General features: G+C 53.1%; 8 protein-coding genes across 9 annotated transcripts; 4 read left to right on the forward strand and 4 right to left on the reverse strand.

The window, feature by feature from the left end:
- Positions 1–1,005: 1,005 nt before the first annotated feature.
- Positions 1,006–2,260, forward strand: PV07_05454 (uncharacterized protein). The gene has a single exon (XM_016392353.1). It carries the CDS (start codon positions 1,050–1,052, stop codon positions 2,181–2,183), a length of 1,134 nt encoding a protein of 377 aa, XP_016249872.1. The 5' UTR covers positions 1,006–1,049; the 3' UTR covers positions 2,184–2,260.
- Positions 2,261–2,332: 72 nt separating this feature from the next.
- Positions 2,333–4,409, reverse strand: PV07_05455 (uncharacterized protein). Its single transcript, XM_016392354.1, has 3 exons — positions 4,307–4,409; positions 3,518–4,251; positions 2,333–3,407 (listed from the first exon to the last, which is right to left on the reverse strand). The coding sequence occupies exons 1-3, from the start codon at positions 4,350–4,352 to the stop codon at positions 2,847–2,849; spliced, it is 1,341 nt and encodes a 446-aa protein (XP_016249873.1). The 5' UTR covers positions 4,353–4,409; the 3' UTR covers positions 2,333–2,846.
- A 541-nt stretch (positions 4,410–4,950) lies between these two features.
- PV07_05456 (uncharacterized protein) lies at positions 4,951–6,298 on the reverse strand. Its single transcript, XM_016392355.1, has 2 exons — positions 5,928–6,298; positions 4,951–5,867 (listed from the first exon to the last, which is right to left on the reverse strand). Exons 1-2 carry the CDS (start codon positions 6,064–6,066, stop codon positions 5,083–5,085), a joined length of 924 nt encoding a protein of 307 aa, XP_016249874.1. The 5' UTR covers positions 6,067–6,298; the 3' UTR covers positions 4,951–5,082.
- Positions 6,299–6,444: 146 nt separating this feature from the next.
- Positions 6,445–9,659, reverse strand: PV07_05457 (uncharacterized protein). Its single transcript, XM_016392356.1, has 2 exons — positions 9,154–9,659; positions 6,445–9,102 (listed from the first exon to the last, which is right to left on the reverse strand). The coding sequence occupies exons 1-2, from the start codon at positions 9,256–9,258 to the stop codon at positions 6,889–6,891; spliced, it is 2,319 nt and encodes a 772-aa protein (XP_016249875.1). The 5' UTR covers positions 9,259–9,659; the 3' UTR covers positions 6,445–6,888.
- A 26-nt stretch (positions 9,660–9,685) lies between these two features.
- On the forward strand, positions 9,686–10,671 carry PV07_05458. Of its 2 annotated transcripts, XM_016392357.1 has the most exons (3): positions 9,686–9,974; positions 10,037–10,124; positions 10,189–10,671. In XM_016392357.1, the coding sequence occupies exons 1-3, from the start codon at positions 9,960–9,962 to the stop codon at positions 10,488–10,490; spliced, it is 405 nt and encodes a 134-aa protein (XP_016249876.1). In that variant the 5' UTR covers positions 9,686–9,959; the 3' UTR covers positions 10,491–10,671. The 2 variants fall into 2 exon arrangements, with proteins under 2 accessions (XP_016249876.1, XP_016249877.1); XM_016392358.1 differs by having other exon boundaries at positions 9,686–10,124.
- Positions 10,672–12,442: 1,771 nt separating this feature from the next.
- Positions 12,443–13,113, forward strand: PV07_05459 (uncharacterized protein; the record flags this gene model as incomplete). Its single annotated transcript, XM_016392359.1, has 3 exons — positions 12,443–12,445; positions 12,518–13,044; positions 13,104–13,113. 3 exons carry the CDS (start codon positions 12,443–12,445, stop codon positions 13,111–13,113), a joined length of 540 nt encoding a protein of 179 aa, XP_016249878.1.
- An 892-nt stretch (positions 13,114–14,005) lies between these two features.
- PV07_05460 (uncharacterized protein) lies at positions 14,006–14,831 on the forward strand (the record flags this gene model as incomplete). Its single annotated transcript, XM_016392360.1, has 2 exons — positions 14,006–14,252; positions 14,383–14,831. 2 exons carry the CDS (start codon positions 14,006–14,008, stop codon positions 14,829–14,831), a joined length of 696 nt encoding a protein of 231 aa, XP_016249879.1.
- A 4,389-nt stretch (positions 14,832–19,220) lies between these two features.
- PV07_05461 (uncharacterized protein) lies at positions 19,221–19,935 on the reverse strand (the record flags this gene model as incomplete). The annotated part of the gene is made up of 2 exons (XM_016392361.1): positions 19,221–19,736; positions 19,900–19,935. 2 exons carry the CDS (start codon positions 19,933–19,935, stop codon positions 19,221–19,223), a joined length of 552 nt encoding a protein of 183 aa, XP_016249880.1.
- Between the last annotated feature and the right edge of the window lie 134 nt (positions 19,936–20,069).

A 20,069-nucleotide genomic window follows, 5' to 3' on the forward strand; every position in this document is an offset into this window, starting at 1 on the left:
GAAACAGATTTCTAGTGGCCGGGTTCCATGGCAGGCAAGCTAAGGACGAGCGTGCCTCCTTATGTGACACTGCATGAGGATTCCCGAAAAGGCTGCCGGTCAATCACGGTAAGGCATGCACCAATTCCATCAAAGACACCAGCTGTGCTGGAAGAGGAAGATAGATTCGTGTTAGCACCTGAAGTCACTCGTATGAGGCTCAGGTTGATGGCAGGTTGGTCTCCAGTGAAGATTCCCACGTGGCTCATGAGATGAAGGACAGCAGAACCCCGACTGGCCTGCATTCTATTCCCTATCATGGTATCCACAGGCACACGTGTGTACACAAGCCAGAGATACTTGCAGGCCGGGGGGCTTGTTGACATGATGGTCAGTGGATGAGCTGGCACTCTGTTCGCTGCTTACCCTGTGGTGCATGTCAAACACGCATGGGGAGGACTCGTTAGTCCATCCCAGAATGCCACACGTTATTCTGCGCTCGCCGCCTTCTCCCTCGACCACTTACTTCGCTTGAGGTCCTCATGTGGCTGCCCTCGGCGACTACAGGTTTCCTCTGCATTCATATAATTCTTCTACAAATGACGTCATTTGAAACAACAACGGCCCATCGCGCTCCCGTTGGTTCTGATGCTTGTTCGCTGGCATCTCTGTGTTTCCAAAGGTTCAGCTGTGTTTGTTGTTGACGATCCCCCTTTTTGCGCTGACCGTTCTGTCACGTCCTCAAACGTGGCCATGTCAGAGAAAAGCTAATTCCCGTTCATGTTGTGATACGCGCGAGGTCTTAGCACAACGGAGGCACCTGTCACCCCAAAGCGTCTTTGTCCCGCAAACTATATTTATTAGCTGTTGTAACTCGATCCTAATAGATCCCTCGACCTCGCTTCATAGCACTTTTCGTCGCCCCAGAACGAATAGTCATAGGGCTTGCGGGAAAAGAATAGATTGAAGCAGGAGTGTCTTTCCTAAGTCTACGTCCTGTAGGCATCTCTTCGTCTCCTGGAGTTTCATCTGCTTCATATTCCCCGGCGAATTTGCCCAAATACTTCAAAATGGGCGATGCATCTTGCCCACCAGAACTCATGCCAGGGGAGGTAGCAACGCAGGAGGTGTCGTTATCTAGTGTGCTCCCGGTCAGGATCTTGACTCACAACATTCGCTTTGCGACCGACACACCCGACGAGAGCGAGAAGCTCTGGCCAGACCGCTTCCCTTACCTCTCGAGCCACTTCAAGTACCACACGCGCCCACACTTCGCTCCCCAGTCAACGCTGGTGTGCATGCAAGAGGTGCTCCACGAGCAGCTGTTGGACCTGCACAGTCGGACGTTCAACACCAATACCTCGTCGTCGTCGTCGTCACAAGCTTGCGGTGATGACAACGACTGGACCTACGTCGGGGTGGGCCGCAACGACGGCCAAACCAAAGGAGAGTACAGCCCCATCTTCTTCCGCAAGTCCGCGTGGAAATGCATCCATTTCGAAACAGTCTGGTTGAACGAGACCGGCGAAGTGGGCAAGAAGGGCTGGGACGCAGACAGTGTCCGCATCTTGACGTGCGCCGTGCTGGAGTCGGTGCTGGTCAACGACACTGCAGATGACCACCTGCCCTCGACTTCGACCACGTCGATAACGGCCTTGGGCGAACAAGCCAACCGGCTCATTCTGGCCATGAACACCCACCTCGACAACGAGGGCCAGATATCCCGCCGCGAATCCGCCAAACTCATCCGCCGGGTCGCCTCCCGCCTTCGATCGCAGTACAGTCCGACATTCACCTTCTTGACGGGGGATCTGAACAGCCACCCGGACGGAGACGCCTACCAGATCCTCAACGCCCCCGGGTCCGGGTTCGTGGACACCCGCCGCCTCGTCGGGTCGGACAACAACAAGGACGGCAAAATGTACGCGTACGGGAACGAACTCACGTTCACAGGGTTCCCTCCCAATCCCGCCGCCGAGGGCAGGGAACGGATCGACTTTGTCCATCTGGGAATTCCAGTCGAGGCAAGCCAAGACGAGGGAGAAGACGCTGGAGAGCAGGCGGCGAGATCGGGACAGGGACAATCTTATGACCAAGTCGGGGAAATGGTGCAAGGCTACGGCGTCCTGCCGAATCGCTTCGACGACAAGGTGTGGATGAGCGATCACCGCGGCGTGGTCGTGGATTTGCTTGTGAGGTTTTGACAATACTTACTTAGCATGGGCGAAGGAAGAAAAGGTGATACGGCAATCTATGCAGGAAGATATCAACCAGGATTGGTCATTTGTTTTGGGGGGGGGGGGGGATGCAAAATAGGACATTCTCGAGACTGGCATTCGTCTTGGAGAGTTATGCGTCAAGTCTTTTGGATCTTAGATGAGGCAAAGGACGAAATAGATGCCCTAGATACAGGCTATCTCGTCTCATATCTTCTCACTTCCTCCTTTCCGAGTTGGAAGGCCAAGAATACATTGAATTGAATAAGGTGATGAGATGCTATCGTGCTGCCTCGTCTTCACCTTTTCGCCCGTCTATTTTGTACAGATCTCCCCTTTTCAATATACACTTGCGAATACTACATGGAGACTGTCGGATGCCTGCTCTCTTCCCGCTCGTCCCTTATAGCCAGGGGCCTAGCCTTGGAAAAATTCGCCTTTCGCGCGTAGCGTTTTTCTCCCTTCTCCTGCTACGCGCTCTCTGGATGCTCCCTTGCAATACGAGACAGTGCTCCGGCCCTCTTTGTTCCATTGCAGTTTGGATAGAGTAGGTCTTCGAGACGCGGGATTGTTGTTTCTGCCTCCGGTTTCCCTTGATTTTATGGTCTTTGCGCTTTCCCAAGGGCCTGTATTGAGTAGGTCCGTTGTATCTCACTGTGTCACAAGCATGTTCTTCACCTTGACCCAGTAGTCCGGATGCACATGCTTCTCCACCTCATCTTTACTCAACCATTTGAAGTCTTCGATTTCATCCAACCCCATATCCACGACAACACCCTTTTTGTCCTTAGTCTCACCGTTGACAACGCCTGCAGCTTTTGTATCCGTCAACGTTTTTGATCCTTTCTCACTGGGATTGGCATGGATAGTAGAGTAGGAGACGTCTGCTTGGCCTGCCATTATCCGCGCTTTCATGAAGAAGGTCTTTTCGCCGTCGACTAAGCCCTGTGTTGCGGCAAGGTCTTGTTTTAGGGGTGTCGAGTCGCTGGCTTTCTCAACCTGTGTCGTCGCTGACAACGGTGTTGAAGAGGTCGGATGTTCTATAGATTCTGAAGTTGCAGAGGCTGAGGATCCAGGGACATACAAAGGGGGCGTAGATGGGCGCGGGCGCGGTGAAGAGAAGCGCGCCACGTAGTGGCCAACTGGGTGGTTGCCGACGAAAAAGGTGTTCATGTTCGGGCCTAGTGAGCTGAAGAGGATGCGTTGCGCGGCCTGCATTTGTCAAAGATCTCGGTTAGCTCTTTACCTTCACCCATGCGCACGAAGAACCGGAGGCTAGTCGAACACAACTCCAAGCAATAGCAAAATTCGTGTTCGCTCACCTCTTTCAACCCTTCAAACCCAACAACCGGACCAGAGGGAAACCTCCACAACCATTTCTCACTGTCGCTGTCCACGTCCTTCTCCTTTGCCTGTCCGCCCTTGTTCTTCAGTTTTACCAACAAATACAACGTCCTCTGCAGCCTCCTCTCCAAGCTCCTCTGGTTGTTCTTCTCGTCTGCCTCCGTGAACCTCCTCAACCCCGCAAACCTAGAATCCCCTTGGCCAGTGAATTCGTCAGCTCTGCCCTCCTCAGTGATAAGTTGCTCTAGTATTTTCTCTGGTTTCCCGGTCTCGTCACCCACGAGTACTTCGTCATTCCACGCCTCCGGACTGTACGCGTTGTACTTCCCGATGTCGCGTGTTGCGGCGCCGCCTCGCTCACGGCGATGTTTGCGCCAATTTTCAAATGCAGGTGTATTGCGGCGGTAGTAGAAGTACTGCGTAAAAGGTAACACAAGACGCTCGTTGAGGCGGCGCTGATACAGATGAAAAGCTGTCTCAAAGGGATGAGGGTCTGGTGTGATCAGGGGCGGGCGGGAAAGGACGATCCCGGCTTTGATTGTGTAAAGTGGTTGGGGCGACAGGGACGCCTCAGGTCCCGACGGCGATAGTTGAGTGATAGGCGGGGGTATCTGGGATTCAAGGCTTGCTTTGGCCGTTGCGGCAGAGGCGTAATTCCGTTTGGATAGAGTCTGGAGACATGAAGAGCACACGTGGTGGAGTGAGGGCGATGCTTCAGCGAGGTGTCAGCTTTGCCATTAGTGACTGTCTGAGTGTGAAGAACATACCGAAAGCATCTGCGACGCTCTTTGCGCCTCTCGATCGAGGAGACATTTTCTAGATCGCTCCCACTTACCACATGTGCTGGTTATGGGAAGCTCAATCGTCCAATTCATCCAGTCGTTGAAAAAGTTCGGGGGAGCAAATAGAGGATCGAGAAACAATGCGGAACCGAGAAGGGCAGGTTTTCCGGACTGCCCGTATAATTTTCTCTCCAACCACTCTTATGAGCTTGCTTCCTTCATCCCTGCCTTTGTATACTTACCAAAGTAGGTACGCTTTGATGTACTGGGTAAGCCGGTGTTATGTGTGTCGATGTTGAGAATGCAGGTGGTGGCCAAGCCTTGTTTTCTTCCCTCCTTCACCTCAGCTTGCCCGGATCGAGGGCCGTGTGTATACAGAGTACAGTTAAACCAATTCATGGACTCCGGCCACTTTTCGCTGGAGTCAAAAGTAAACCGATGGCACTCAATCCTTATCATGAACTGCTTTGTCTCTATGGCTTCTTCATCATCATACGGTGCCCAGAATAAATCATTCTCCAGGGGAGTCTTTTTTCGCTAGCAGGACCGATCTATCATCGTGCAGGTACTGTTAGATAGTCACTCCCTACAATCAAGTATCTCAACATTGTGACGGCTCTCTCATGATGCCTGAGAGAATACTGCCATGGGAATGCGACCTACTGTATCTACTTTTCAAGGGCTACCGACAACAGAAGACTCAGTCGATCTTGCTTTTTCACAATTTTGTCCACTTTCGATTTTGCGTTGCACGTCAATCACTATATGGGCACCATCAACGGAGACATGACACTGGCTCCTCCATCCACAACCATGTTCGCCCCTGTGATGTAGCTGCTAAAACCCGAGGCCAAGAAGCCTGCAACCCTTCCAACCTCTGCTGGTGTTCCGGCCCTTTCGAGTCCAATATTGCTTTTCTGCGCCGTCGGGCTCTGGAGGGCTGCAGGAGGTAATTGAGTGTTATATCCCATCAAAGTACTTTTTGTGCCGAACTCGTTGAGGCTCACCCCCACATCGATCTGACCAGGAGAGATGGCGTTGATGCGCACGCCTGTACCCTTCAGGACTGCGACACCCGAGCGGACGACGCCAAGTGCAGCATGGCAGCTCATTGTGAAGCACGGACCCCAACATCCGCCGTACGTGCTCGCCGTGGATGTCACCACAATGATACTTCCATACCGCTGATCTTTGGGCGCGGCGTTGAGATAGTTCCCTTTTGATGTGGTCTTCTGCATCGCATGGGGCGCGTATTTCAAGGCGAAGAACGGCGCGAGACTGTTGGCCTCGAAGCATTTCTGCAGATCTTGCGGGGTCGTCTGGTCTATTGAAGGCGGGCCCAGAAGCCCAGAGGAACAGACCCAGACGTCAAGGCGGCCCCAAGCGTTTAGAGCTTCGTCAATGAGGACCAGCGTGTCTTGTTCGGAGGAGATGGAGTAAGGGTAGGAGATGACCTGAGTGTTTGGGTAGAGCTTCGAAAGGTCCGATTGAAGACTCGAAGGTTGGTCAAATGCGGTGCATGCGTATATACAGGCTGCTCCATGTGCTAGTATTGTGGCCATGTTAGTCTTGGGGGAGCTGATTTTGGTTGGAGAGGATTGAATACCGGCCAGTTCTGTCACGATGGCAGCTCCAACTGGCATGTTGGCGCCAGTGACTACGCAGACGAAGCCATACAGTTTCCCATCTGTTCGGTATGGTGAGAAATGATCTGATTCTTCCTGTAGAGTCATTGGATCAGGCATGTTTGAAGGACTATAGCTCTGAGAACGGCTTAGACAAGGGGAGATAAGAGAAGTCAGAATATTTGACAAGCAAGGCACAGTCTCAAGCCTGAATGATGTGCCTCGCTGAGCCTGATCAAAGAAGGTGAAAGGAAGCAACGATTAGAGTCATCCGTTTGAAGCCCCATTTGAGGCTTGGATGCATCGAGGCGGCTTGCGATGAGCAGCAAGCCACGACGCAGCTGGGGTCTCGAGCCGGCTCGTTCACTATCTGCCCAATCATGACAGCAATGATTTGGTTGCAGGTTTACAAGCATGTTTTGAGTGATGTCAATCTGCTTCTCCGCGCAGAAACAAGATCCAGGTTGAGGAACAAATCCTTTAGCGCGAATGATAAGGCTTCGTTATCAGCTCGGCGCTATTGGCTCCTTTTTGACGTCGGCACCCCCTTTGCGGATCGTGTTGAAAATATCTATGGCCCTGACGCACTGTGTGCTACAGGCTTCAACGTTATGTTGCTTTTCCGTACCTTGTACAGTCGAGCTATGTTCTCACAACATCTTCGGCTGATTTCGTATGGTCTCCAAATTGCTCGTGATCAACAGCCAACGTCCGGAATAACTCTGGTACAGCATTATGTACTGATCTTCCTCTCTGCTTTCTGGGTACAGGTTCACCCTCCTTGCTCTCCACAAAGAATAATGACCACAGCTCCCCACCGCGTCTCGATTCTTCAGACCCTCGGTATTTCCCCCTCTTCCTGCAGGTCAAACAACGTCATTGACGACGTCGACATTACCTCTTGCTGTCACTGTACCTGGGTACATGTTCCCACATCTGCGCCTAGAATCTGTCTGTGTAGACACCCACAGGCCTCGTGACAAAGCGATTGCTTCTCCTCCTCAACTCATCAGGAGTGGCACTCCCACTCTCGCTTGCGTCCCTCGTAGCACTTTCCGTTCCCATTCCGTGGTTGAGGACCCCAGAGCTGGAACCTGCGCGCATCCTCGCCTCCAAGATGGCTAAGGCATGGTCCCCAGCCGCTCGAGCAACTTCTGCTTCTTTCAGTAGACCCTTTCGAGTCAACTCTCTCTCCTCCTCGGGCAATACGAAGCGGTGGATCGTGCGATGGTCCATAACCCGTTCTTCTGGGTCTCCTCCACCTTCCACCCACGTCCCCTTCCCACATCTCCCCTTCCGTCTGTACGCACTGTACTCGATTGCCTGAGCGTTGTTTTTCTTACCACGACCATTGCCCTGAGACTTGCGCTCAAGCAATTTGCGCGGATCTGGGTCTGTTTTTGGCCAGGGATATCCATAGAGCATACTATGGCGCTCGCATCGCGGGCACTCCCGCCTCGTCTGGTATCCGTTGGGTTGAATGAAGAAACCGAGACATTTATCGTTGTGGCATTGCACCCACCGATCATGTGGTTGGGCAAGCAACTTTCTCGTGAGAATGTAGTCGCCAGCAATGCGGATGGTGCCAGTCACTGGGTGGACCGTCAATTTGGCCACGGTGGTTGTGGCATTGATCGGTTCTATGGATGGTAACACACTATTTTCCGTGGCTGCAGCTCTGGACGAGTCGACAGGACGGACCTCTTTACTGACTGTTGTGGTGGACAGAGTCGAGATAGCGTGAGGCACGGTCGATGTAGTATGGTGCTCTTGCGGTTTGTGAACGTTGTTACTGGTTTGTGCAGAGTTTCGCCTAGACGGAATAACGATAATTGTATCCTCATCTTCCTCCATCTTCGTTGTCTCGACCGTTTCGACCTTGATTGTGACAACTGCGTCGATGTTATGAGGAGCCTCATTTGGCCGGCTCATTGGGCCCGCCTCGAGTGTAGAACCATGGCTGGAAGGAGAAGTCGGTGCTGGGGACAACAAAGCACGCGATGATATCTTGCCTATAAGTTTGGCAACCTTCCTGCTTTCACTGTAATCCGCTTGTGCCTTTGATAAGCCAAGCGACGTCCGGGACTCAAGTGCATGATCCATACTATCTTCCGGAGCCGAAGACTCTGGGTCCAACTGAACGGATGACTTTCCGGACTCGCGTTTTTCTGACTGGGAAGGACTATGAGGTGGCGAGAGTGTCGCTGCTACCTCGGAAACCACAGCTCGCAGATTTTCGATCGGTTCGGACTTTCGCTCTATTGGAAGTAGTGGCAATTCCGCATCTGGACTGTCCGATGGCGTCCAAGAATGTTGCAATTTGGACGGCGACTGGACGACTTTGGCATGCTTCGATGGGGGAGGTACGGAAGAAGAGTATGAAGGATTTGAGTTTCTTTTCCGTTTTAGGCCTCGAGGTTGGACAGCTGTTTGTGGTTCATTAAGTGGAGTGCAGGCGCGACTAGGAGTGTCAAGGATGCCAGCCTTGGATGTCCAGCCATTCCGCTCGAGTTGTTCACACGTATGGCACAAGCAGTCGATATTGCCATCTCCAAAGTAGTCATCGCCATATGAAACAGTGATCTCGTCGCCCACCTCAATATTCTTCATGGCAACGACTTCCATGCCATTTTCTCCACGCGTCACAAGACGCCCATTTGCATCGCAGTCATGGTTGGCGAAGCGAGCGGGACCCAAAAAGATGGAAGAATTTTTCTTGCGACTGGAAACGACGATGCTAAAGTTGCGATTCGTCAAGTCCAAGTCAGCCGACTCCTCGGTGGTCAGAGGGACTAGTGTGCCGGTAAGATATTTGATCGTGTCTCCCTGTCTGATGCGTCTCCTGGCTGTGACGGCCGCCTCGTAGGTGGTGATAGTGTAGCGATTAGTTGTAGACACCTCCCAAGCACAATCGGTTTGGTACATATCAATGTACTTTCTCAAGTGGTTCAAGAAATGTTCCTGTTCACCTTTGGTGCGTAAACTCTTTTTGTATCTCTTCAATCCTGGAAGCGCGAGAAGAGCCTTCTCTGCGCCCTTCACATCTTTGTCGACAATAACCTTGTGCAATAAGATCCGAGGGACTTCGTCTTCCTTGATGCCGCGGATTGGGATGTGTTTAGTGCGGTTCTTTCTGATTCTTGACTTGTAATAAGCCTGCTGCGTGTCAGCACGACAGATCTCCTCATGATATCCAGTATCACTGACATTATCTATCATGACGTCTGAGCACACGTCGTCATGGGCGGCCAGCTCAGCAAGGGAAAGCCGTTGAGTCTTTTCGGGCTCTGCGGCGCCCTTCCCCCGAGCCATGGTCGCGTGTACAATGGGCGCCCGACAACCGAGACTCGAAATCTTTCATGAACATATGACGATATGAAAGGTTGGGGCGGGAAGGTACTGGGGATATGTATGTATGTATGTATGTATGTGATCTGGCAGAGGGCGGTTTGGAAGGAGCGGAAGGGGCTGAATCGTCAATTCGACACCTGGAACGCGGTCTGGAATCCGGCCAGCCTGAGTGAGGCGAAAATGAGTGGAACAATAGTAAAGAGAATGTGTACACGTTGCGACATATTGGTCCGGCTAATTAGGCACCTCAGTCGTGCATGAATTATCTCCCAAGCTGAGAAATAGAGAGAGAGACTTTCAGCTTGCTTCACCTTGTAAAAGAGGGAAGTCAAGTGAAGGGCGATGGAAGGGTGACTTTCGAGGGTTTGCAGAGGGGGAAACGTCGGCGGCAGCGGCTGGACAACCACGGAGGGTGACGAGCTTAACGAAATCAGGGTAGACGACCGCTCTGTTTGGTTGGTGTGCCGTGCGTGCGTTTCGATCAGCCACGAAAAGCATGCGCCGAGGCGGCCATCCTCACCTAGCACGCACTGGCGGACCCAATTGAACCGCAATCCACTTCACAGTTTGCCTGCAGCTAGACTTATCCCTCGTTTTGGAGTCGCAGCTACAACTTTCGATCCTGCGTCCTATTTTACGATAGCGCGCATTATGCTGCTACGATGATACAACTGAAGGTGAATTTCCCTTGCAGCTAGCTACGATACCTGTGTCTGTTGCTGATGATGATTGACGCCAGACGATGCTTAATTGCATCGACAACTCCGGGGCTGCCATTGTCGAGTGCGTCGCGGTTATGAGGAAAAAGAAACAGGCTGCGAGGATAGGTACGATAGAAGCACCGCCAGCGCCCTGTATCCCCTCTTTGCTGACCCTTCTGTCTGGTTTCAGGGGATAGGATCATCGTCGTTGTTCAGAAGCAAAAGTCCTTCGGCGCCGAGACCCCCGGCGGATCGAGTTTGAGTATCGCCAACAAAGTACGAAGAGGGGATATTCGACACGCGGTGGTTGTGAGAGCGAGGAAGGAGGAGCGCAGGAAAGATGGGAGTCTAATACGTTTCGACGACAATGCCTGTGTCCTCATCAACAAGAACGGCGATCCCATTGGGACGAGGCTGTCGAGTATAGTGGGAGCGGAACTACGTGATAAAAAGTGGTCAAAGATCTTGTCATTGGCACCGATGCACGTATAATTCACCCGCTGAGTGCGACTGCATGCTTGAGTAAAGCTGAAGGATGGATACCCCTCGCCATGTCTGATAAGAATTCTTGTACAAACAGCCGGAGGAACAAAATGTCAACACCAAAATACTCGATGTCGAGTTCGTTTTTGTGCGTGCGTCGGCGCTGGCCCATTTAGACCTTTCTTCTGGCTCGTCGTATCCGTCGATCTCTCGTAAACATCGTTCCAGTCCATTCTCCCAAAAGAACGCCTTGAATGCATGGGTATCATGACCATGATATACCAATTCGTCCCGCCCCCCCAACACCTCGCTCAAACGACAGTATAGACGTGATTGCAGGAGGTGCAAACATAATACAGTTTCTATGTTCCAGTCAGAAACCTGAGGCGGAGGCTCACGAGACAAGTACTTACCATGCCCGTATCTGCGGCACGCTGCTGCGACTGAAAATAAACTGCTTCCGTCTCCCGGCATTTTGGACATTTTTTGGGTGCTCGAGGAAGCTGTACAAAGTGTAAAGCAAGCCGTCAGCCAAATGTCTCAGAATCTCAGACTAGACCCGGGGAAAAGGGGAGAACTCAAGAGACCTGATGTCAAAGTCTTCTGAACTCCCCTAGGCTGTCCCCTGCTAGATGGCGCCGCATGTGTTGCATCTCAACGGCTCCCCACAAAGGGTACAGAGAGGTGGCAGCTCAGAGAAAGCAGAACCCACCGTTGGATCGTGTGAAACATCAGCGGTTGTTCCTGCCGTCTCTTGAACATTTGCACCAAGTTGTTGGCGGTAGGTACAGGCCGAGTCGTGCTGCGAAGTCGCATGGCATGCTTTGCAGATATACAGGAGGGTGGATGTCGCACGGTCTTCCTTTGGGTACAAGAGGTTCGAGCTGTAATAGACGGGTCAGAAAACGACTCTGAGGGGAGTTCGTAGGCTTACCATTCCTGACAAAATCTGTACGAGACCTCGCCACGCTTGCTCTCGCCCTCGCTTGGAGACGGGGAGGCTGCAGCAGACAGAGCAGACATGTTGAATACGTGAGGTTTGAAGAGACACGCGAGGAGATGGAGCGATATGAGTCCGCGATTCTGAAAGTGGTATTCCTCAGAATAAATGCGCGCTGGGTGTTGGCCTCGATGTAGGTACACTGAGAGCGCGAAAGGTGGTTGGATATTCTTGCTGAGTAATTATGCGGACAGTAGAGAGGAAGGGCAAAAGTTGAGGCGTGAGTAAATTACTGCTACTGTATTACTGACAGACCGTCAAGGTGACTCAACGCGTTCAGAGGGCGGATGGCGAGATGGCTGCAGGTGGTGTTTTCGAAGAAGTGACAGCAAAGTGCACGAAATCTTGCTCCCCGCAATTTCCCTCGAAGTTCACCGTGCTCCGTGCCTGTGCAGTTACCTGGCCAAAGTCAGACCATTTCCCCCCCAAACAAACTTACCACACCTAGAAGAATACTGTGTGACGCTGCCGCCCCCAGTGACTGTTGTTAATTCTCTGGCAAGTTCCTTGATCATTCACTAATCAGGTACCTGATAGATTCCTAGCTGGTCCTGTGATCTTTGGGTTCTTCGAGGACTTGCCCAGCTGCTCTGTCTTGTCTTACCTCTTCTACACCCACACACGTACTGGCTCGACCAGTGAACCTATGACCATCCAGACCGCATGAGACCAGCCAGTCAGGCTCCTGTTCCTGTCCATTTAGCCGCTTTCCAGCCCTATGCTACCCTCCCTCACGGGCTCATTTCTTCGTTGACATTATTGACCTGCTGACGAACGACAAATCCACTGCCCCACCTCGGTCGCGCCCTCGATTGCGAGCAACACCAGAAACCAAAAACCAACTGGGGCATCCCAACAATAACTCATCTCCCCTCCAGTGCATTCATCTACAGGATCGGCACCGTGACAAAGACCTCCTTCCACGGACAGTACTGCATTAGCGGAACCGCATCAGAAAGCCATGGTACGTGAGGCGCACGCCCGTTGAACCCTACCACCCGTGAAAACCAATCCCTACTGATACTCCTCACAATAGACTGAGACTGATACTGGCCTGCCCCCTGATTGGGAGGTCCGCCACTCCAACTCCAAGAATCTGCCCTACTACTTCAACCAGAAGACGCACGAGTCGAGATGGGAGCCCCCTGAAAATGCCGATACCGACAAGCTCAAGGTCTACATGGCGCAGCATCACAGCTCGTCGGCCAACGCCCGCATCGATGGAGCTGCCAGTGAAGGGAAGATCCGTGCAGCCCATCTCCTGGTCAAGCACATAGATAGCCGGCGTCCCTCAAGCTGGAGGGAGACCAACATTACCCGCTCAAAAGAAGAGGCGATCCAAATGTTGAAGGGTTACGAGGACCAAATCCGCTCTGGGGAGAAGACCCTGGGCGACCTGGCCGTCTCCGAGTCGGACTGCAGCAGTGCTCGGAAGCGTGGCGACCTGGGTTTCTTCGGCAAAGGACAGATGCAGAAGGAGTTTGAGGATGCAGCATTTGCCCTGCAGCCGGGCGAGCTGAGTGGTGTCGTCGAGACAGCCTCCGGGGTGCACCTCATTCAACGGTATGTGATGTTGATCATTTTGGAACCCTTGACTGTGTGATCGCTGATCGGTCGTGCAGAATTCAGTAAATTGTGAAATCGACGTTGACAGCAACGTTGCGACGTTGTCTCCCCATTGACGTATTGTTTTTAGGACAGCGCCGAAGATTTACCCTGGGGGTTTTGGCGGCTTTCGTGGAAGATATGACCATGACGGAGGGACACATGTCACCCCCACTCCAGCGCGGCTTTTCCATTGTCGCGACTCTCCTTATCGGTAGGAAAAGTTGAATAGAACTGGCGTCACATTATGGTTTTTCTTGATACGGATTTCTCCATGGCCCACGCGGTGCTTGCGGATCAGCTACCCAGGTGTGGTTGGAATTATGTGGTGGCACTCTGTCAACGCCCTCCATGCCAGATCGGAGATGTCTGAGGGAAAGGTCACGAGGTGATTGATGCGCGTTCCAACATCCGCCGTGGCCAAGATCAGGCTCTAAGAAAGAAAGGAAACATGTTCTTTGTTGTTGTATCACTGACTTACGTCACATTCGTCGATTCCTTGTCTCCAGCCAATGCAGGCTACGGGGAGTGATTCTATTGAGCACATTCAGTTGGGTTCGTTGGAGTATTTGACGATATGGAGTTTCCACGTCCAGATGCAGCCTTCCGGTCCAATCACAGCAGCCGCCCCTGTACCACTACCCAGTCTGTCATGGCTCTATACGGGCTGGATGCTTGGTGCATATAAAAACATTCGTGGCCTGATCTGACTACACCATTCAAAGTATTCGCTCCACCGGCATCCAAGACGTATTGCGAAGCCCAAATGCATATATACTGACTTGGATCCTCCTCAAAGTTGCTCCTCCCCTCTCGACAACCAACTCACTCTTGCTCTCCGGCCCTCGAGTCCCAACATCTTCCAACCCTGCCGGCATTGGATCCTTGCCAAAGCCACTCTCGAGTCTTTACAATCACCATGAAGCCCACTTCAATTGCTGATGCTCTCTTCCTGGAGCCTCCCCATTCACACGACCCCAGCAACGTCTCTCATGTTGCGGCACTGCCAGCCTCAATGCTGATGCAACTGCCGGAGGCCGTCCAAGACGCTCTCTGGACTCTACAAGAATCAACCTCTATTGTCTACGCCTCGTACCTCAGATTACAAGAACTCCTGGACGAGCGGTTCGACCGATTGATTCCTCTGCCAGGCATGCCTGGGTCGTGTAAGTTGTTTCCCATTTCTCCTACCTGACAACGAAGCCCTTGTCCTCCTCGTCCAATCGGTTTTCCCTCTCAACGTTTGTCAACGCGAAGCAGCGGGGTTGGAACTAATACGAGAGGGATTTGTTCTAGTTTCTGAGGGTGCATTTTTCAACTACATGAACGCGCTGTCTGCCGAACGGCGCTACCTGGTGGAAGACGCACACCCAGACTGGAGGCACAAGGCGTCGCGAGCCGGGCTGTCGCAATACGGAGACCTGCTACTCACCTGCCGGGGCAAGGAGATGACCGTGTCGGAATGGTTCGACCAGCTGCAAAGGGCCGAGCAGCTCTGGGTGCAGCAGGCTAAAGACGCAGAGCTGCCCGACTTTGAAAGCACCGTGACCGAGTACCAGATCTTGACGGATTCGGAGAGCTCGACGCCGCCCAGCGAGGTGTCAGAGGACGATTCTCCCGAGGGAGGCAGGAGCTGGGATGCGCCGGTGCCAGCGGGGCGAAGACCAATGGCGGACTCCAAGAGCAAGATGGGAGGACACGAAATAGGACCGGAGCGGATCGCGAAGGCTCTAGAAGCGCTGTGAGGACGAAAGGCACGGCAGGGAAGAGGGCAGATTTGTTGGAGCCGTGGCCAAGGTGTGTGGATGCATGCATGGGCATTGGGTTTCGCGCGTCTCCTTTACTCCTTTCTGCTTTTGTTCTCGACTCCTTCTCTCACACACTTTCTCAATTATTATTTGTTTCTTGTACGACCCGGGAAAGGGCGAGCGCGCTGCAAGTGTGGTCTGACGGCTCTCCTGAGTGGCTGACGTATCGCACGTTGAGACGTGGTTCGATCACGACCTGCCACTCATTTGTTTGCGCGTTCTGTTGGGCCCCCTTCTTGGAGTCTCTTGGAGGGTCGGCTTGGGATTTGGAGCTTGGAGAAGAGCAAGGGAAAAGAGGAAAGCTGGAGCTTGCCGCGCGATACCACACACCAAAAGGCCCCCGTCTTCTTTGTTATTATTTGCCACCCCTCTTTGTCTTACCCTTCTAGACTTCTTGACATGTGTTAGTTAGCAGCGAGAGACTGTGGCAGAGGGAGAAACGCCCCTCTTTGCCTCCCTTGCTTTGCCTTACCTCAACTTGTAATGTGACGATTGGAACGAATCATACAACTGCGGACTTTTTCTGATGAACCAAAAAGCCATGCATACACGCAGTGCATTGCATTGCATAGTTGCATTTTAGTTGTTTGCGTTTCAGGTTCTGCATCTTTGTTGCTAACGGACTTCTCTCTTGCCGGACAAGGCGAAAGTGAGTCCGGCGGGGATGACCTGCAAGGCAAAGAACTGCGAAATTTCTCGAAGCCTGCTCACCCTGCTCACCCTGCATGAGGTCTGGCCCGACTGACTGCAACGTGTACTACCATGTACTCGGTACCTATCCAGTACGCGGCAATGAGGACCTTTGTCGTAGGCACATGAGATCAAGGCCGCACCTATACGGTATTGTGCTCTGCAGTACCGTAACGAGCAAGGACATGACCAGAAAGAGGAGTGTCAACCAAGAAACCCGTCAGATTCTAGACCGGAGGTGAACTTCCGGCCCGTGGTTTGCCGGAAACTTTCAGTGTAACGGGCCCTATCAAGTATCCACAAGTACCGTCCCGTACGTGGTGCCGTTAATGCTGTTAACTAGCAGTGATGATCTCACGTAGGTACCCAGGTACCGATTCGTAGCGAATACTTCGATAGATACGATCGACAGGAGAAAGAAAAAAGAAGTGCATGGGAGGAACTCGCGACTCGCGACTACTACTCGCGTATGAGCAGATCCCCAAGTAATCTAGGTCTAGGCCCCGAACTTCCATGCCGAATTCACGAAACCAAGCAAACAGTGAGCGACTACCCGATATACGAATGGCCTCACTGCCACATGTTTCAGATCAAGGCTTTGCCCCTCCATCATGCCAATGCCAGTGCCAATACAAATGGAGTATCCCGCATTCTACCCATTGACTAACTGGTTGACTGACTGGGGGGCCGAAAAGGAGGGGGAAAGGAAAATTACCAAGCCAAGTATTGCACATGTCTGACACACCGGGTAGCGACGCCAGTGCTTTGCTCTGACGTTTCCCTCGACTTCCATCGTCATCACCCACATCATCCACGCGTTTCCATCTATCCATATTGCTGGGACCAAGTTTGACGTACTCTACGTCCCTACACAGAACACGCGAGGACATGCGGACAGCTGCGGTGTTGCCTTGCTTGCCACCACAGACTTGTTATGCCTGCTACGCTAGGTGCTACTGCTACTACTGGTCATGACGCTGCCTGCTGTTGGGTGGTGACACAACGCCTCTTGTTTCTTTCCTCCATCCTTGCCCCTCTCTCTTCTTCCCACACTCCCAAAAACAATGCTGATAGCGGCAGACCTCCAAGCCCATTTTGGAGCCTGCATACGGCAAGTAGATGGCTCACCCACTATTTTGCCTCCGTCCATGCGAGGATGAAACTATAGCTGGTCATTCTAGTCTGTTCCGCCAAAGGGGCAACAAACACGTGGGCTGACGGCGGCGAGCGACCAGGGCTTCATCTCGAGGGAATTTTCGTGAGGCACCTTCACTGACTATGTGCATAGTCCCTCTTCTCATGAAACACAGACGGCCTCCAACGCCATCGATGCTGTGTAACCGGACGGGATTCTACGCAGGACAAGAACAATTGCCGAGGATAGCCTAATGGTCTCGACGTGCAAAAATCTGCGAACTCTTGTTGCATCTACAACTAGTCATCCTGGCATGATTCCACCAATTCTTGCCCAAGGATGGGCCTCGCTTAGACTTTCACTGGCGATATAACACTCGCAACGGAGCCGCCGGGCGTCTTGTCATTGGTCCAACATCTGATCGATGCTGCCCGAAGCTGTTCGCACGGTGGGCGGCGGGAAAATGCCAGAATCTCTGCGGTCGTTGCAAGATATCAGCTCGACTTCTTCACATCTGCTGCTTCTTCGGGGAGAAGACTTCGCTTCCACCTTCCAGGGCATCAATTCGGAAGCCATCCGTGTTACCCAGACTCGAGTCCATGCACACCAGATCCCCCCTTAGCCTGGTTTCAACTCTCTTGGACGTCCCTCACAATACCGCCACCCAACCTTTGGCTCCGCCCTGCGGCGCGTACAAGCAAAAGAGCTGGCAGATACGAGTCCCACCAACCCCGAGCTAGGAGGCCACACGCGTTTCTGGGAAAATGTAAATAGATATCCCCGCAGAGGCCGGCCTCGGCCCTGGGTTCGTTGGATTATCAGCTTACCAACGTTCGAAATCCTGGCCGACTCAGCATCTCCCGAAGGTCTTCTCGGGGATGCGAGGCCGAAAGGCATCCACCTCATCTAAGTTGCACAGGCTGTGAATCACCCTTCTGCACGCATGTCTGCCCGAGAGATGCCCAGGTCATGCATTGAGGACCCTGTCCCTCTGGTCCTTGAGCTTTTGAGACGGGCTGCGGGCCATGTGATCAAAACACTCCTCTAATTGAAGTTTGTTCATGCTGTGTATCCATCCTCTCCGCTGGTCGCCCAATTTCCTTGGGCCTAACGAGGTTGTCGAGCCGCAGTCTCTTCGCCACTTCTGCTTGTTCAAGGCAGCTGAAGACAGCTCGAAACACCTTCGCTTCCGGCAGTGCATCGCATCGCGGGTAGACGGACCACGTCAACTTCGCAGGTCCTTCGAGAAACTTGGCCGATGGTGGTCATCTGCTCAGATATGCAGCCAACGAGACCTCCAGTCCAACCTCCGAACCCTATTCTCGGGAAGTGTCCTGGGTCCAACGACGTCGTCTAGGTGAATGCAAACTCGAGGGACATTGATGCCGACGGAACAGACTGGCTGCGTTAGGAGGCAATGTCTCAACAAGGTATCCATTTGACATTGTTACGCAAGGATGTGTCGGATGACTCTGTTGCGCCCGCCTCCGCCAACCTTTTTCACTGACGGCCAAACATCAGCATGAACGGGCCTTTGCGTCCCAGCATTGTCCTTCCGACGATCCTACTGGTAGTCCTATCCACCATGCCTGACTGACAAGACCTCCATCCTGCCGACGACAAGCGTTTAAGTCCGATGGTGACCGAGGAACAACTCAACAAGGGCAGATCCTGGATCGAAGGCGAAAAAGGGGGAAATGCTAAGCCGTCGGGAATGTAGCATAAACAGGGTCGCAACGGGCACGGCAAGCTCTGCTCGTCCAAGCTGAGGGAAAAAGGGATATCCTCTAGTCAGAGCGGATTTGTGATCATCACCGCAGGTCGCCAGATGGCTGAAGGTTTGCCAGATTGAGAAGCCATAGAAATACCACTATTCAACCATGACAGTCCGGAAGATCTCGAGGTGTTGTATCGTAGCCTCTGGGGGTCAGGGTCCGGCGTTTTTCTCGGATGTATTCTCTGGTGCAGTCTCTTCGAAACGCTACTTTTTGTGTGAGAGATATCGCTAGTCAGACTGACGATCAATGTTGACCCTTGAGCACATCGTCGAAGAAAACCCCCAGTACGAGTCCATCCTTTGCCATTTTCACACGGTGATGGCCAGATCACCACAGTTGGAAACGATGAGGGGCAAGGTAGAACAGAGCAGACAGGAGTGGGTTTCAAGGACACCGATGTTCCCAGCATTGGCCGCTGTTGTGCAAGAAGCATCCGTCGTTGGATAACACGTACCTCGTAGTACAGACGCTTACGAGGCTGTGACTTGGGCGCCCGCCGTGCCCCCGACCCAGACTGGACCTCAGAGGTCCAACTTAACTGAACACAAGATCGCCTCCGCGAAACAAGGATATCTATACTATATATTATTATGCCATCGAGGAAGGATTCCGAAAGAAATGTTCGAGCCCCGATCCCCAAACTCACCCATTTTTTTCTTTTTGGTGTCTAGAAACTTTTTCAACCACCGGCCTAAAACGACACACCAGGGGAGGGAGGGGATTCTACCTCCCATCCTCCTCTTTCCCTTCTCTCTCGGCCTCCTTGCCGCACTGGTCGAGGAACTCGGCCAAGGCCTCAATGACGACCATGTGGTCCTGATCCTGCTTCAGGCCGCTCACGACCACGACGCCGACGACGCCGTCGACGCCGCGCACCCGCACGGGCACGCCGCCGCCGTGGATCGCGTACGCCCCGCCCTCGGCGCCGAGCATGTACTTGCGGGCGAAGGCCTCCTCGTCGCCCTTGAACTTGTTGTGCATGAACCACGTGCTCACCCCCCAGCGCAGCACGGTCTTCCGCTTCCGCGACACCCACACGTCGTTGTCCGGCTGGATCCCCGGGCGCGACACGGCGTGGAAGAGCAGGTTGGACGAGTTGGCGAGCGAGATCGACACCACCGCCGCGAGGGTCGACAGGGCGCGCAGCCGGTGGCGGATCGCCAGGCCGATCTCGAGGGCGTCGTCCGCGGTGAAGTGGGGGAGGATCAGGGATTCTTCTTGTTTGGCGATCTCGGAGAGCTGCGCAGAGAGACATCCGTTAAAACGTGAGTTCGACCTGGGCGAATGATGAAAAGTGGGAGTAGATTGGGAGATGCCCTCGCCCCTCCCCCCCCCCTCTTGCCATTGCTAGTGGGCTAGACAAGGCTCAGGAACAAGAGTGCACGACAAGGAAGAAGCGTACGTCTCGCGGGGCCTCACGCAAAGGGTGGCCGGCCATGGTCGAACAGCTGCCCAATGTGACTGGCGTAGTGTAACAATAGTATGGTTTTGTCTCGAGTTGAGCCTCTTGTGGAAAAATTGCGTATGGAAAAGACAAGAGGGGAATGTTTGATTCCCCGCACTCAATTGTGC

The sequence above is a fragment of the Cladophialophora immunda genome (assembly GCF_000835495.1).
Source record: "Cladophialophora immunda strain CBS 83496 unplaced genomic scaffold supercont1.3, whole genome shotgun sequence".
In the NCBI taxonomy this organism is placed as follows: Eukaryota; Fungi; Ascomycota; class Eurotiomycetes; order Chaetothyriales; family Herpotrichiellaceae; genus Cladophialophora; species Cladophialophora immunda.

Coding starts and splice junctions, on each gene's coding strand:
- PV07_05454 (XM_016392353.1), top strand. CDS start 1,050: ATGGGCGATGCATCTTGCCCACCAGAACTCATGCCAGGGGAGGTAGCA.
- PV07_05455 (XM_016392354.1), bottom strand. CDS start 4,352: ATGTCTCCTCGATCGAGAGGCGCAAAGAGCGTCGCAGATGCTTTCG. Junction 4,252..4,306: donor GAGCGTCGCAGATGCTTTCG/GTATGTTCTTCA, acceptor ACCTCGCTGAAG/CATCGCCCTCACTCCACCAC. Junction 3,408..3,517: donor GGTTTGAAGGGTTGAAAGAG/GTGAGCGAACAC, acceptor TGACAAATGCAG/GCCGCGCAACGCATCCTCTT.
- PV07_05456 (XM_016392355.1), bottom strand. CDS start 6,066: ATGCCTGATCCAATGACTCTACAGGAAGAATCAGATCATTTCTCACCA. Junction 5,868..5,927: donor CATCGTGACAGAACTGGCCG/GTATTCAATCCT, acceptor CCACAATACTAG/CACATGGAGCAGCCTGTATA.
- PV07_05457 (XM_016392356.1), bottom strand. CDS start 9,258: ATGGCTCGGGGGAAGGGCGCCGCAGAGCCCGAAAAGACTCAACGGCTT. Junction 9,103..9,153: donor CAGACGTCATGATAGATAAT/GTCAGTGATACT, acceptor GACACGCAGCAG/GCTTATTACAAGTCAAGAAT.
- PV07_05458 (XM_016392357.1), top strand. Junction 10,125..10,188: donor GAAACAGGCTGCGAGGATAG/GTACGATAGAAG, acceptor GTCTGGTTTCAG/GGGATAGGATCATCGTCGTT.